The following is a 15,391-nucleotide window of genomic DNA, read 5'->3' on the forward strand; positions in this document are numbered from 1 at the left end:
TCAGGCTGGGGAAAATTAAGTGAAAGTTATCTTCCACCTGCATTTCTTATCTAGCGCAAACCTTTGTGCCATTTTTAAATCTTCTTACATAAGCAATAGTTACCATTCTTCTTCTGAGAAAGATGATCATGAGAGCCAGTGTGGTGTAGCTGTTGGGAGTGCTGGGCTGGCGCTCAGGAGATTGGGGTTCTAGTCAGCTCACTAGGTGCCCCTGAGCCAGTCATGGATCACCTGCCTCACAGGGCTGCTGTTGTGAGGAAAAGATGGAGAGGGGAAGAACCTTGCAAGCCACCTTGGGTTCCTTGCAAGAGGAAGAAGGGTGGGGTGTACATGCAATGTAATAGTGACAATGATTTTTGCTAGGGCCGGATGGGCCTTAGGGTTGATAAATGGGCACTTTGCACAACAGCCTCTGGAACGCTCTTTTCATACCAGCTTGAGCTGCTTACTCATGAGTATAACCACCACATTCCTTCAGCTTGTATTCAGATACTGCAGAACAGGCTGCTAAAACCGTGCCTTTAAGAAGGGAACTTTCTGGCAACCAAACCTAGAAGCAGGACCCTAATTAGAACTTCATTCAGAAAGTTGTGGGTGGGATCGGCACTAAGTTTTTCCAGGGAAGATCCCAGAAGAAAAATGTAGCTGAACTCAAGCAATTCTTTGTTCAAATTAATCCAGCACACGTTAACATGTTGGTAACACATGTTACTATTTTTGCTCGTGAATGCTTTTAAAACAAAAATAATAAATATTTCTCCCTCAAAAAACCAATTCAGTTGTACACAAATTTCTCCTAGACAAAATTCTGTGTTTCATTTTGTTCTGGAGAAAAAAAAAAGTCCTGAATTGTCAGGCTTCTGGCACCTAATTCCTCAAGGACCCATCAGTGGATTTTAAGATGTAGCAAATATGCTACATTTTAAAATCTGGTCACCATCCAACACAGAGGTAAGTTAAACTCATTGAAATCACTGGGCTTCAATACACTGCTCTTTGTTGGACTGTGGCCATGTATACCTTAGGTAAAATAAGGCAGAAAGTGTTATTCACCCCATTTTCAAGGAATTCGCACTTCAGAAATGTGTTTGCAAAGATACCTGTCTAAATTCAGAAATCATTTGGGCTGGGTGTACCTTGGGAACATTAACTAGACAAAACTGAAAGTTGAGTAATACCTTTATTAGGACCAGCCAGACCGCCACAAAAGATTGTGCACCGCCCATGGAAGCATGCAGGGTTGCAATGGGAACACTCGGTGTACTCTGCCGATATATCCCACATGATTGCTGTATTTAGCCATTACTGATACAGCACAGCATCTCATGATGGGAAACAGTAGCCATAGAACAGATTAAATAGACACTTTGTATACTATGGACCAAAAGCTAGGAAGCATCTTGGCATATTTTGCAGAAGCTGCTGGTTTTTTGCTTTTTGTGTGTTTTTGCACATTTTTAAAAGTCTCTTCTGCTAAAATGCATATGAGTTCAAGAGCTTATATCTAAATGACATAACTGGTTAATTTCAAATGACAGAGATCAGGTAGAAAAATTCTGATAACATTCCTGAAGTTTGGAATAAAGCACTTGCCTGAAAATGAGGGAGGAAGAAAAGCATAACTGTAGACCTAGATCAAGAGTGATTAAAAAAAACAACTGGGGCTAGGACTCCCACAGATGGTCTTCCCCATTCATTCCAATGAAGGCAGCAGATTTGCAGGTTCACTGCTTTAAGCATGCAGATCTCCTCCTCTCCTTGAACTGAAGGGATCAAATACTGGGTTCAAGAACTCTGTCTGTACATCAGAGTACAGATGTGCCTGTGAGTCAGGCACAAGAATTTAAAGCCGAAAATAATTTCGGTTACAGACCTCCTTAGACGGATGGTCCAACGAAATCAGCGGGACGGACTCTCTCTGACTTTACTTAGATCCAGAGTGTGGTTGACCTCACAATGCTCTTGCCTTCTTTCGCCGGGGATAATTTCAGAAGAAGCTCATGTAGGCCCGGCATCCACACTAGACGTATCACGATATTCTTTGGCATGGCATGCTGCCTAAAACCATGCAGTTGCCCTCCTAGGCAAACCCTCTGTTCTTGCTCTATAATGCACGATTCCATTCTTGGAATGTGGCATTCTTGACCCCAGGCTTTTCATATTCCCAGGCAGTGCTCCCATCCTGATGCTCTTCCTCTTCTGCTCATTGTCTTCATCCTCCACAAACCCCCATGCACGTGGCTCTGGACCGCTCATCACGTTCTTCTCGTTTAAAACCCCATTGTTCATTTGTTTGTTTGTTCTCTCTTCTCTCTCCTCTCTTCTCTCTCTCTTTCTCTTGCTTTGTTTTCTTTTTTCTTTTTGTCTCCTCTGTTTTGTATACCCAGGCAGCCCATTGAGTAACTTCTTTGACGTAATTAAACAACTTTTTTCAGACGAGAAGAACGGGCAGGTGAGCCATCCCCCCGGCACGCCAACCAAGCATAGCGCAAACAGCAAGCGGAGCGATTCCGATGCTAATGACTATGGGTCTAGAGGAGACACTAAGTACCCTGCTGGCAAAGAGAAGGCAAAGATGGTCTCATCACTCGGCCTACAAGACCAACCTTAAATAAATGCATTAAAAAACAAAAACAAAAAAGAGACAAAACAGGTTAAATAACTAAAAATGAAAAAAACACAATCCCACCCCCCAAATGAATGAGTATTCTTTAGCAGGCTAGTCTCTAAAATAGATGGATGTGTATATATTTATTGCTACACCACTACAAAACTGTCTATAGACAACTTTTGTATGGAGGAATGACTGTGTATATATATACATATATACATATACATATATATATATATATATATATATAACACACACACATACACATATATATTTATATGATATAATATATATCTCTGAAGCAAAACACAAAAGCAACGAGCAAAGAAAAGGTAGCACAGATGACAAGCCCAGTTTGGCAAATCTTGGGTCGCTTTCTTTTCCTCCCAGTTCTTTTCTTTTACTTCGCCCCCCTTCCAACTCCCCTCCCCATTTTGTTCTTGTTCTGTTCTCTCTGTGTTTCTGACACCACCGCTTGTTTCCACTCTGCTACCAGGAATTATCCCGAAAAGTTAACATGTCAGCCAACAGCTTCACCTTCTGTGCTCTGCGAACACTTGTTCACGGAAGGCCCTGATGTAAGACTGTCCACGGACTGGTTCTGTTGGGGGACTCTCAGCCTCCCCTGCCCCACTGCAGGAATTGGGTCTCCTCCCTGCCACTCGCCCGCAGCACACACTTTTCTTTTGGTGCTCTGCGCTGGAGAACTGCTCAGTCACAAAATGGCCCAGGTGGAATGGCAGGCGTGGCGTCGCTGCCCATCACACTCCCCCCACCCCCCGCAACTCCAGACTCTGGCAGGTGGGGCTGGTCCAATTGTAGGACATGTTCAGGCTGCGTTCACATGCAACAGTAAGGCGTTTTACACATGGGAATCCCCCAGTCCTCCCCTGCCCCGACCTTTTCCAGATTGTGTTTCTGTTTTTCTAATCTCAAAACATTTTTCAACCTGCTGGAGGGGCAGGACAGAATCTTAGGGAAAACAACAAGATGGAAGTCCAACAAAAGTGGCCCTGAACCTTAGGGAAAAGGCAACGTCCAGCAGCGAGGAGGACAAGACTCCATCTGTGCGAGGACCAGCTGTGCTGCTGCCACTACCGCCGCCGCCGCTGCTGCTGTTGCTCCTTTCCTCCCCCCCTTTCCTTCCTTCCACATTGGGACTTCCTTCTGCCAGCTGAATCCTCTGCTGCACCATGCAACTCTTGCGCTGCATTGATAAGATCAGTATTATTCATTTGCTGGTTTTTGTTGGTTTGTTGGTTTATTAATTTATTTATTGGGTCTTTATTTATTTATTATTTATCGATCGATCAATTCATTTGGGGTGTGTGCGTGCGTGTGCGTGTTTTTTTAATGCAGAAAAAAGAACATGAAAGGAGAACAATTTTCCCCCTTGTGTGTGTGCATGTGTGTGTGTGTGTGCGTGCGCGCGTGTGCACAACAGGTACTTCATTCATCAGAGCAAGATATGGAGGAGATAGCACTATGGGCGAGTTAAAACACAAAGCTACTGTAAACTTTTAAAAGTATTGCAAGATATTTTTATAAACTTTTTTTTTCAAATGGGGTGGGTGGGTTGAATCTTTCTTGTGTGTGTTTAAGTTATTATTAGGTCTTGGTTATTATTTATAATGCATATATATAAATATATATATTTAAAATTTTAAGCTGTTAGATATATCTTCTGCTTTCATTACTGTGTAGAGGTGACACTGATTCTTATTTATTTTGGAGAGGGGGGAAAAAGAATGACAAGATCACTCAACTTGTTCCTCTCACCAATGTTCCACTTTTTCATGTCTGTCTCTTTTGTTTTTCTCTCCAAGTGTAACTGAATTGGCCCACATTCAAAGTTTTAAAAAACCATGATCATGTGTGTCAAAGAAAAAACAGCAGGAGAAATTCTCCTTTACCAATATGTTTTAAAAGTAGATTTAGTATTAATGTTCAATTCTCTTATTACCTTCAATTGCTGTTTGTTGGGTTCCTATGAGTGTATGTTATATTGCAAAATTTTTTAATGATAATATTAGAGTTCTCCCTCATGTGTTTATTTCCTTTCCTATTTTTTTTCATTTTTTGTCTTTGTTCGTTATTGATTTATTTATTTTGCCCTTTGTTAACCTTTTCTTTTCTTGTACATAGGTTTAAAAAAAAAAGTTTTTTTAAAAAAATTAAAGAGATACAAATGTGGGAGGGTGTTTTTTGTTTGTTTGTTTCTTCCTAATCTGAAACTTTTCTCTTGTATTGCTTTGTGCATGTCGACACCAGATGGGTGATGGCTGGGGATGGAGGGAGGTGAGGATGCAAGAGGTTTGGGGGCAGTTTTAATTGCATGATATTGCTGTAAATTAGTCTCTTTTGCTTTTGTTGTCTTTTCTGCCTCCACCTTCTCCTTTCCTCTCCCCCAAGCTTCCCTTCCACCACTCTCAGGCCCTTTCCCCTCTTTTCTCTCCCCTTGTGTATAGATTTTGATGCTTCTGTTACATTGTACCTCTACAAAAGGCTGGGATTTCAATACAGAATACTGCTACTACTACTACTACTAATAATAATAATGATAATAATAATGATAATAATAATAATAACACAGCAAAATCCATATGGTACAAGCAGGAAGGGGATTATTTACACAAGACATAAGAATAAATGAAAGCAATACCTCTTGTTATCCTTCCTATTTTGTACTTTGAAGACACAAACACACACGCACGCACATGCACACATGCGGACACAAACTTGACCTTATTTAACAGTTCAAATGGACAAAGAACCTTCTGATGTATCCCTTGTTAAATAACTGTGAGCAACTTTAGTTCAAAAACAATAAATTCATTCAGTAAAGATACTGGCTGTTCGTGTGTTTTGTTTATCTCTGCGACTGACTGGTGGAGCCTCATCCCTCATGATAAGGGAAGGTGAGTACCGCACCAAGACCTGACCCAACATGAATTCTGTGCCGCATCAGAGGAGAGGACCTCTTGGATGCCAAATGTTCTGGACAAGCTTCCCAAGCATGCAGTTCAGATTTAGCCGGGAATCATCACAGTTATGTTGGTCGGCAGGTGAAATCCTGCTGATCAATGTGACATATCTGGAACACAGGAGAGGGAGAGAGCGGGAGACTTTCTGTTTGTAGCAGAAGGCAGTGCGGATGGTGCTAATTGCACTTACTTCTGCACCCCACTCTCATCTGCAGAGCAATTTTACAATATGTTAAAATATTTCTTTTAAAAATTATACAAGATAGACATATTCATATGGTGCATTCAGATTTTTTTAAAGGCAGACAGCATATCAGAAGCATAGGAGGGAGGAGGGGGACAAAGCTGTGGTTGAACCAACATTTGATTTGCTGACATTTGTCTGTTAGAGAAATTGCACAGGTAGGAGGAAGCAGAGCCCACATTCCTATTGCAGAAGTTACTGAGTTTTCCCTTTGCATATTAAATCTATCTTTACATTTGGAGTCAGAGCATGGAAAGAAATATGAGGGTTCTTCAGTAAACAGCATGGCAGCAGCTATTATGGGAACTGTGTCATTGCTCCCTAGATATGTATGTTTTTGTACTAAGGATTGATTGCGGGGTGGGGGGGAGATCCTAGGTAGGTTGAGTAAGCAGCTGTTACAGTGGATTATATACTAATGGTACAAGAAAAAAAGCTGCAGAACAACCTTCCGCAGTGTGGCAAATATCTTACTCTTCTATTTTCTAGCATTTTTCTTTATGCTTTTTTTCATTGGTTTCATTTTTCGGCCTTTGGGGTCTACTTTTCCTATGCATCCATTAAACAGAATGTATATTCGTAAAGACACATAAACAGAGGGTGTGCACTGGGTTTTTCCTTGTCTTAAACTTTTGTCTGTATTTCTCTGTGCATGTCAGACACTGGGAAGGTGACAATTGGACAGGGAGTGAAGTCGCAAGATGGTTGGGGACAGTGTTAATTACAGGATAGTGCTATAAATTAGTCATTCTTGTTTTTATTGTTTCTAACTTTGTCTTTCTTCAAACTTCTCTTTTCTTCTGCACCTTTCCCTGTAAATAGTGTGTTGTACATACAAGCCTATGCTGCACTTTTTGAAAGCCCTACCTGGTGGTCCTGCCCCCATTCTTTTCTCAACTAGCATATATGAAAGGGATCATTTGTATTTGCATGGGGGAGCTTGCATGACACTATAAGCTGCCCTACACTTTGTGGGTAGCATGCCCTCTCCCCCTCCCCAGCCTGCCCACAGGTGTTCCAAGGAGTAATGCAAGAGGAACTTAGACATCTACCCCCCAACTTCACTTTCTGCCACCACAAGCCACATCAGGTTTTCTGCAGCTTGACTTTTTCTATTATGATTATGATTATTTTACAAAAGCTGACTGTGAAGGCTTATTTTGCATCCTCCCCAACTATGAACTGCCCCTTCGAGGGGTCTAGCAATTCTTTGGGGCAGCTGCCCATGTTTTCCCCCCCTTTTATTTCTTTCACCAAGCTAACGTACACAAATGACTGTGTACATTTTTAAACTGCTGTTCTGGATTTGCACAGAACTGCCAGAGCAGTTCGGAGGGACCCCAGATTGGGACCTGGCTGAACTAACCCAATAGCCAAAACCGGCAGGTACCCACCTCGTGCAGTACCTGCCCACTTGAGAGTGCAGGTAAATATTTCCCTCTTTGCAAGCCTGTGACAGGCATCACATACCAACATGTCAGAGGCTTGCAAAGCTCTAAGAAGAACTTATTTTGGAAAGGGGCCTATCTCCCCACCATTTGCAGCAGGACCCTTGGCTGTTTTGGGGGCAGTACCCCTTAAGTTTTTAACACACATGTTCCAAAGTAGAGGGGAGTTCCTGCACCACATTCCAAGCTTTATTTCTGAAGTTCGATTTGGAAGGGTTCAATTCTACATTTATTTTGGCCCAGGTGGCACACGTGTATATAGACTCTACCCACCTGTGTGCTTTCCTGCCAAAGCAATTTCTTCAGCCCCTTCCAAGTCGCATTTCAGACACGGAGGTTTGAGGCTTGAAAGTCTGGAGGAACTGTCAGAGCACATTTACTCCCATCCATGAGAATTGCCCCCATTTTGCAGCTCTCTGAGGTGCTATCAGTTGGGGGTCAATTGCAAAACTGGGGGGGAGGGGGCTTGGGATGTGTGGATAATATCTGGCCAGGGCGACTTCTTTTATATTGTTATTTATTTTATATTGTTAATTTTACATTGTTATTTTTGTATTTTATTGTATTTTATTCTGTGCTGTGAGCTGCCCCGAGGCTTCGGCAAGGGGCTGCATAGAAATGTTTTAATAAATAAATAAATAAATAAATAAATAAATAACTCCCCCAAATGCCAAGGATCCTGCTGGAAAAGGGAATGAAATTAAGGAGGGTGCTCCAAAATAGGAGCTTTGGATTTTCATGGGGGTGGGGAACTTATGTGGCCATGGGTTAGCCTCACTTGCAAAAGTGAGGGCAGCCTTTGGACATCAAAGCCCCCCCCCATCCCCCCAAAGTTTTTGCTGCAAAGCGCCCTTTTGAGGCATCATTCCGATTTTTAAAATAGTATTGTATATATAATGCTACAAAGGTGCTTTTTGCATGTACATAGTACATAGTATGTTTCCCTGCAAATGTATTTGGATAAGAGGATGAGGATGATGCATTATTAGTATACCTTATCAGGATTATAGAAGCATATAATGGGGAGATCATGGACAGCCTTTCAAGGTACTGCTGGGATAGCCTTAGCTCCAGATGGGGTTTACAAAGGCACTTTTGACAGCCAGCTTTCATTCAAAGCCCTCCAAATGTCTTGTCCATGACAGCTCCATTCAACTCCATTCAGCTCTTCCAAATTCAAGGCTGTGGCTTCCTTTATGGATTCAATCCATCTCACATTTGGTCTTACCTTTTGTCTTTTGCCTTTGACTTGCCCTAGCATGATTATCTTCTCGAGTGCATATTGCCCATCATATGACAGCCTCATTTTTGCTTCTAAGGAAAGTTCTGGCTTGCTTTGATCTAGACTCACTGGTTTTTCTGTAGCTCCAGGGAATTCTGAACTCTCTTGAATATTTTGTAACATAGCCAGAGTATGGCATACTACAATTTGGATCAAACCACCCTTTAAAAGTTCTCATAATGTCAGTACTTAATTTGTACAATGTGTCTTTGAGGAAGTTATGTTCTTTGATCTGAAAGTACCCTCTCTGCCATTATCAAGAGTCCGGCTGCTGTTAATGATTAATGAATGACGAGGGAATGGAAAGAGGTGGTAAGTCAAAATCTAGTGGGGTATCAAGGTATTCACACCCAAACCAGGAAAAAGTATCAGGTGACCAACTGCAGAGGTGGACAAGATCACCCTGGTGTCTGACTTTAACATCTTCATAGATGCGTGAATTGTGGCAATGTGTCAAAGGGGTGGGAGAAGAACACTTGTACAAACGTTTCCCCTGCAAGTCTATTAAAGTTATGGGTATGTTATCCTCTTTTGATCACCTCTAGTGTGACTTTAGCATAAACAAAGAGAAAGAGTGGCTAGCAGAATTTCAGGACAGGCAGATTAAAGAAAACATTCATGCTCCATCAGTGCCCACAGTTTTATTTCAATTTGTGAAGCAATGTGTTGAAAAAATTTGTACAGAAGGTTTGTGTATTTTATTGGAACAAATGACACAATGTGTGTGTTTTTTTCCTGTGTTGAATATATGAAAGAGCAAATTTTAAACAATCTAAAGACAGCATTTAACCTCTTACCGCTATTATCTTGACTGCTGTTTCATCATTGAAACAATGACCCTCATCTAAATTTCCAGTGTCCAATTAAAAGCATACTGTTACAAGGTCTGTTATTGATATATTTTCAGACATTAGTATCAGGTATGCCTAGTATTATAGAAGCAGTTCTGCCAAATATGAGTAAGTTGAGGACTCAGGGTATTCCATGCGAGTGCAAGACCAGATTTGGAACTGGGCACAGAATTCACTATCTTGAAGGTCTGGACGTGAACAAGTTTTAAACCACACAAGCCTATTTGGCCCCACAGATTAGGATCAGAAATCCAATTCTCCACCAAGTGGCTGCCCAGGGCCACACCAATTTCTTCATCTTCAAATTGCCAGTTTTGATGAACTCCTAAAAATGCCTCTTGCCATTTGATCCACATATTGCATCAAAAAAAACCCCTTCACTGCCCCTGCCCCTTGCAAACTCGTTACTCCTCTGGGGTCTATGCATCTCTCAGTCCTCCTATTGCCATTCACCCAGCCACTGTTTGGCCCCCAATTTCCAGTCATGACAAGGGTGGCCCTCTTCCAAATCCTGCCAGTCCAAATATCTCTGCCATCCAAGCTTTTTTTCTCTACAATAACAAGCCACCAAACCACCCCCTAAGGATTTTGGAAAGCAGCAAAATGCAGTTTCTACATTCTTCTCTGCCCCAGGTCACACTTCCTGCACCTGCACTGCTAAGTTAGAGGAATAATAGCAGGCAGGAAGCAGAAGGCGTGCTCCTCATTGTTTTCCTAAGGCCATTGCTTCCTAACCCTGAAGTCTTGGCTCATCATCTCAGCTTCCTGGGAACCCCAAAAGCATCTGGGCCTTGTGTTCTATTTAAACAGCTCTATTTAAAGCATATGAACAATGCCCCATGAATTCTTCAAGAAGGGGCTTCAGTGCCCTGGCTATTTCAGATCCACAATTTCATTTATGTATTTACTTGCATAGATGGGGAGGGGAGAAAAAGTAACATGAAAAAGCAAAAGATAGGTGCCCTGGCTATTTCATCCCACATCTTGCTATAACTAGCATAAGCAAAGTAATTGTGCAAACTAGGGGGAATATATATGAATTGGCTTTACTCTTATAATTAACAGGCTGCATTTTTCATCTTTCTTGATACAAAATTTGAAAGATTACATGCAGGGCAAAGTACAAAGTGCATTTTCAGACCTTTTTATTAATATTTTTCTATGTGGAGGCAATAATCAAAGTTTAACAAGAGGGAAAAGGGCAATTATAATAATTCTCAGATAATATAATGAGCCAAGATCAGTCTAAATCATCCCTAATAAAGAACAGTGTTCAATTCATATACCAATACATACTAAGAAGGCTCCACAAAAGGGCTTCTGATAATCTTCCCTCTCTAGTAGTTATAACATTGATTCGTTTTATCATAAAGGCTATGTTCTACCACCAGACCATTCTCAAAAGGGGGTGAAACAAAGTACATAATATATTTGACATTACATTTTTCATCATAGAAAGGTCACTCCTGGGAATGGAGTAAGAATTCTGTTATTAAATGTATCCTTAAGTTGCAGAACCAGAGAAAGGGGCGTTGTGAGAAAAAGGGTCACTGAGAGTTTTTTGCTGCAAGCCTTAGTGAACATGCACACATTTCAGTAGGTGAAGAGTTAATAGGCTGCTGTGGAAGAACTGGGGTCTATTTGGCCAATACCTAAACAGCCCATGTCCTTCCACCAACTGGCCCACACATTAGCTCATTGGGTTGGAGAGACCGTATTTACAGGTAGTGAACTTGAGGAATTTTGAACCACAGATAGAAGAAAGCCTGCAGAAGTCACCTAATGCGATTGGCTTCTTTCGGCAATACTTGGTTTGCAGTTCTACAGCTGCTGTTGGTAAAAGGAGTCTTTCATATTTGTCTGAACAGAAACGGGATACTAAAGCCTGATGGAGCAGGATGTCTGGCACTTCTGCCCTCCCAGAAGTGAGAGGTAAGCAACCCATGGCATTTGGGCAGGGGGTAGGAGGACGTTAGTTGTGGGCTGAGTTATTCTCCTGTTTTGTGATGGCACAGAATTATCTACCTTCTTCTCTAGATAAGTTACCACTATCCACTCCTGCATTGCACTTGCCAGGACTTTCTCTGATCCTGTAATTTTAATAGCCATTTAATATAGCATAGGCAGAAAGTGATAGGGGAAAACTTTGCCTGGTGAATTGTGATGTCCAAGTGGTTGAATGTACCTGCCAGAATGATGGGGCTGTTATTAAGGAGACAAACGTATTCGCAAGAGACAATCTTCTGTATTATCTTTCTAGTAAATTTTGCATAGCATTATTATAGACACTATATTAGATTTCAGCTTGAACCCATTCAGGTATGCCTCTGAGTTAGCCAGGATTACCAACTTCAAGAGATCTTGTAGCTATCTCTTAGCAGAAGTGTGATCTTCAGGTGTCAGTGTTTAACTCCACTCCATTAGAAGCATCACCTGCTGTTTTCAGCATATCAAACCTCTGCTGAATGCACAGCAATTAGCCAGCTTGGGTTATATGTATTTTGCAGTTGATAATGTTATGTCCATGGGAAATAGAGGACACAGCAGTGGTTTGTTTCTGCAAGTAGAAACAAAGTATGCAAAATCCAAACTCTATGTTAAAATGTGGTGTATGGTACTTTATCTTAGCTTTCTATGTAGTTGCCTGTTGTGAACGCCAGAGGCCACTGTAATATTGAGTTCAGCTTTGTTTGTAAATGTTTCCATAGTCAGGGCAGAATTTATTAGAAATCGTTGCAGTGCTACTATTAGATTTGGTCCAGACTTCTACTATAATCAGAGCTCACACAAGTCTACTTTATATAATATGTAGGTGGAGCAGTTGCCATGAAATATTCTCTGTGTATGATAGGGCAGTTCTATTTAGCTTCTATACACGAGCTAACATATGAGGAAGTGTCCACACCAGAACTCCAGAGAGTGAATTTGTTCAAAGGAGGATGTGGAGTCCTTGTTTAGGAAAGTTTCAAGAGGTTCGCCATCTCTCACAGTTGTGAAAAAGTTGATACTCCCTTTCCAGTAGAGCTACTAAAAATACATTAGCCTCAGTGTATTTGCACCTGTGCATCCTGTCCTCTTAAGCACAAACTTATGATACAAAACAGCACATACTCCATGTGAAGTCACTTCTGAATTTATCCTTGCTGGCCACATTCTTGCTGTGCGGAAGCTTTTTAGCATGAACGTACACAATGAAAGCAGCAGCTTAGGTCACAGGAGAAGCATGATGGGCAAAAGTCAATGAGGCTTCTCAACCAGGCCAGCAGGAATGGGCTTTCACCAGCAAAGAAAAGGCCATGAAAGAAACGGGTGGAGTGAATCAAGATTTCTCTAGTTCTGGTCCGCTTCTCCCAGCTATACATGCATTGTGTTACCAGCAGAGACTGGATAGTAAGCCAAGTCACATAAGATGGGAGAAAGCTAACACATGCACAAGTAAAGCCTCCTGTTCCCAGATAGTCTCCTCCAAAAGGGAAAGGGATTTTCCCCTTTGTAATTCATATAAGCACTCAGAACAACTAGAGAAGGGAGTGGTATAACCTAGCTGGGAGGAAAAGTGGATGCATGAGTCACCATTTAAGGTACTTTAATGCACATTCCATTTCCCTTCATATCCTCCTGTCTACTTCAGGTTTCTTCTTTTAATGTTTACATGTACAGTTGTCATTCTGATTTGATGTAAGTACATAATCAGAGCTAGTATTTCTTTAACTATGAAGAACATAATGAGAAGGTAAAGAGAATGAACCTCACCAAAGAGGTACCCTTTGAAGTTGTCTTGGAGAAAAAAACTGATTTAACAACAGCAGGACTTTGTCATGATAGCACTGAGATGGGTCTCTGTATTAGTACAGTTACAGGAGTTTAATAATGGATCAACTGAGATGTTACTGCTGAAGGTAATGCCACTATCCCCAAGTTGCAGGCTAACTCGCCCGAGCATGGAAGCAATCTTTACCTTGTGAACCACTGGCCCAGGCAGAATTGGTCTCTAAGCAGTAGCAAGAGGTTTAAGTACCTCTAAGGCATGCCAGAGCTATCTCAGGGATTCTTCATCAAAGCAGTACAAGCATTTTACAGGGACTGTTCAACTTGAAGAGGGGAAGAAAAACGGAAAAAAGCAAGTGTGTCTTGTAAAACCCGTATTCTATGGCAAGGGCTGAGTTGCTACATTAGAGAGAAGCCTCGTTTTCAATCGTTTAGTGCTGTCGTTGCTTTACCACATCGTAACAGCTATTACTTCTCTCAGGCGATTTTCTTAACTTGCTACGTTCCTCATCCTCTCGGATGGAGGACAGCTGGGTAGGGTTACCAAATTTTGCACCAGTTGCAGGAACTGCTAAATGCTTCCTTGAAATCTCATAATTGGAAGCAAAGCTTTACAGGGTGGCGCCTCGCCTCCGACGGATTGCCGGGCAGAAGGGAACTTCTGCAGCAGTTCACGCTCTGCTCGGGAAAAGGAACCGCCTTCCTTCCGAGGCCCTGCGCGCCCTTTCCAGCCCGTGAGTGTTAGCGCAGCTTTTGACGAGGAGTGGGGGACGGGCGGCTTTTCTATGGCGCAGCCCGCCTGGAATCGAAATAAACATACCCGAGGACAAGCAAAGCGTGAGAGGCTGGGGAAGCCCATGCAGGAAGGGACGGACCGTTAAAATACAACCGCATTTTGCAGCAAGGCCAGGAAGTTGCATGTGGATCTCATCAGGCCTTTCCCCACATGTTTGCTATGTTTCTCACAGCCCCCCTCCCCTTTTTGGCAAATTCAAAATGGGCTTTGAGGTGGGCCCGTTCCAGCAATGATGTCGCCCCACTCTTCCACAAAGCCCAGCTTTGGGGAGTGTCTGGGTGATAGTTGCTCCAGTTTCTCCCCAGTTGCTTCTTAGACTAATGCGGTAGTCACTCTTCACCTAGTCACTGAGTATTGGTGGATGGCCTTCTCCAGGCAATTAGAGTTTTGCCATATTTTTGCATTTTGTAATAATGGACTTGGCAGTGCTCAGTTCATAGTTTGAGATATTTTGTTTATTACCCAATCCTGATTGGTGCTTCTGCTCAACTTTATCTCAGTTATTTTGATAGTTCCTTGGTCTTCATGATACTATTTCTTTAGATATGCTCTCCAATAAGCTCTGGGGCCTTCCAGAGATAGGCGCATTTAATCTGAAATAATCTGACCTGGTATTGTACACAGGTGGACTTCATTCAACTATTTACAGCATTCTGACTAAAGTGGGTTGCACCAAGCTTATTTAGGTATGTCACAGCAGGGAGAGGGAATGTATTTGGACAATCAACCCATGCCAGTTTGTTAACTTTTGTACCCCAATAAAAATATCCTATCCCTTCCCAATGAATATTTTGTGTACACCAAGTGGTAACGATGGCAATGAAATGTGTTCCACTTTGTAAAACAACTAAATGTGGAGAAGTGCAATGAGTTGTGTGATTACTTGCACAAGCTACTGCCAACAACTTGAAACCGTTGTTTCCCCACAGAAAGTGAAACCTGCAGCATGTACTTAATTGAGGTTTGTTGTTGTTGTTGTGTCCGACCCATCGTGACCCCATGGACACCATTCCTCCAGGCCTTCCTGTCCTCCACCATCCCCCGGAGTCCACCTAAGCTCATGCTGACTGCTTCTGTGACTCCATCTAGCCACCTCTGCCGTCCCCTTCTTCTCTTGTCATCAATTGTTCCCAGCATTAGGCTCTTCTCCAGGGAGTCCTTCCTCCTCATTAGGTGGCCAAAGTATTTGAGTTTCATCTTCAGTATCTGGCCTTCTAAAGAGCAGTCAGGATTGATTTCCTCTAAGACTGACTGGTTTGATTGTGTTGCAGTCCAAGGGCTGCAGTCCCCATCTGCGGTGATCTTGGAGCCCAGGAAAATAAAATCGGTCACCACCTCCATTTCTTCCCCATCTATTTGCCAGGAAGTGATAGGACTGGATGCCATGATCTTCGTTTTCTTAATGTT

The 15,391-nt window shown here is 42.2% G+C and overlaps 1 protein-coding gene across 1 annotated transcript in view; it reads left to right on the forward strand.

The window, feature by feature from the left end:
* Nucleotides 1-2,611, forward strand: part of BRSK2 (BR serine/threonine kinase 2) — a 477,335-nt gene extending 474,724 nt beyond the window's left edge. Inside the window, exon 19 of the mRNA XM_044426097.1 lies at nt 2,436-2,611. Within this exon, the coding sequence (XP_044282032.1) occupies nt 2,436-2,611 (176 nt within the window). The remainder of the gene's footprint in view (nt 1-2,435) is intronic.
* Nucleotides 2,612-15,391: the final 12,780 nt, after the last annotated feature.

The sequence above is a fragment of the Varanus komodoensis genome, unplaced genomic scaffold (genome assembly GCF_004798865.1).
Source record: "Varanus komodoensis strain SLA01 unplaced genomic scaffold, ASM479886v1 scaffold16, whole genome shotgun sequence".
NCBI classification, from domain to species: Eukaryota; Metazoa; Chordata; class Lepidosauria; order Squamata; family Varanidae; genus Varanus; species Varanus komodoensis.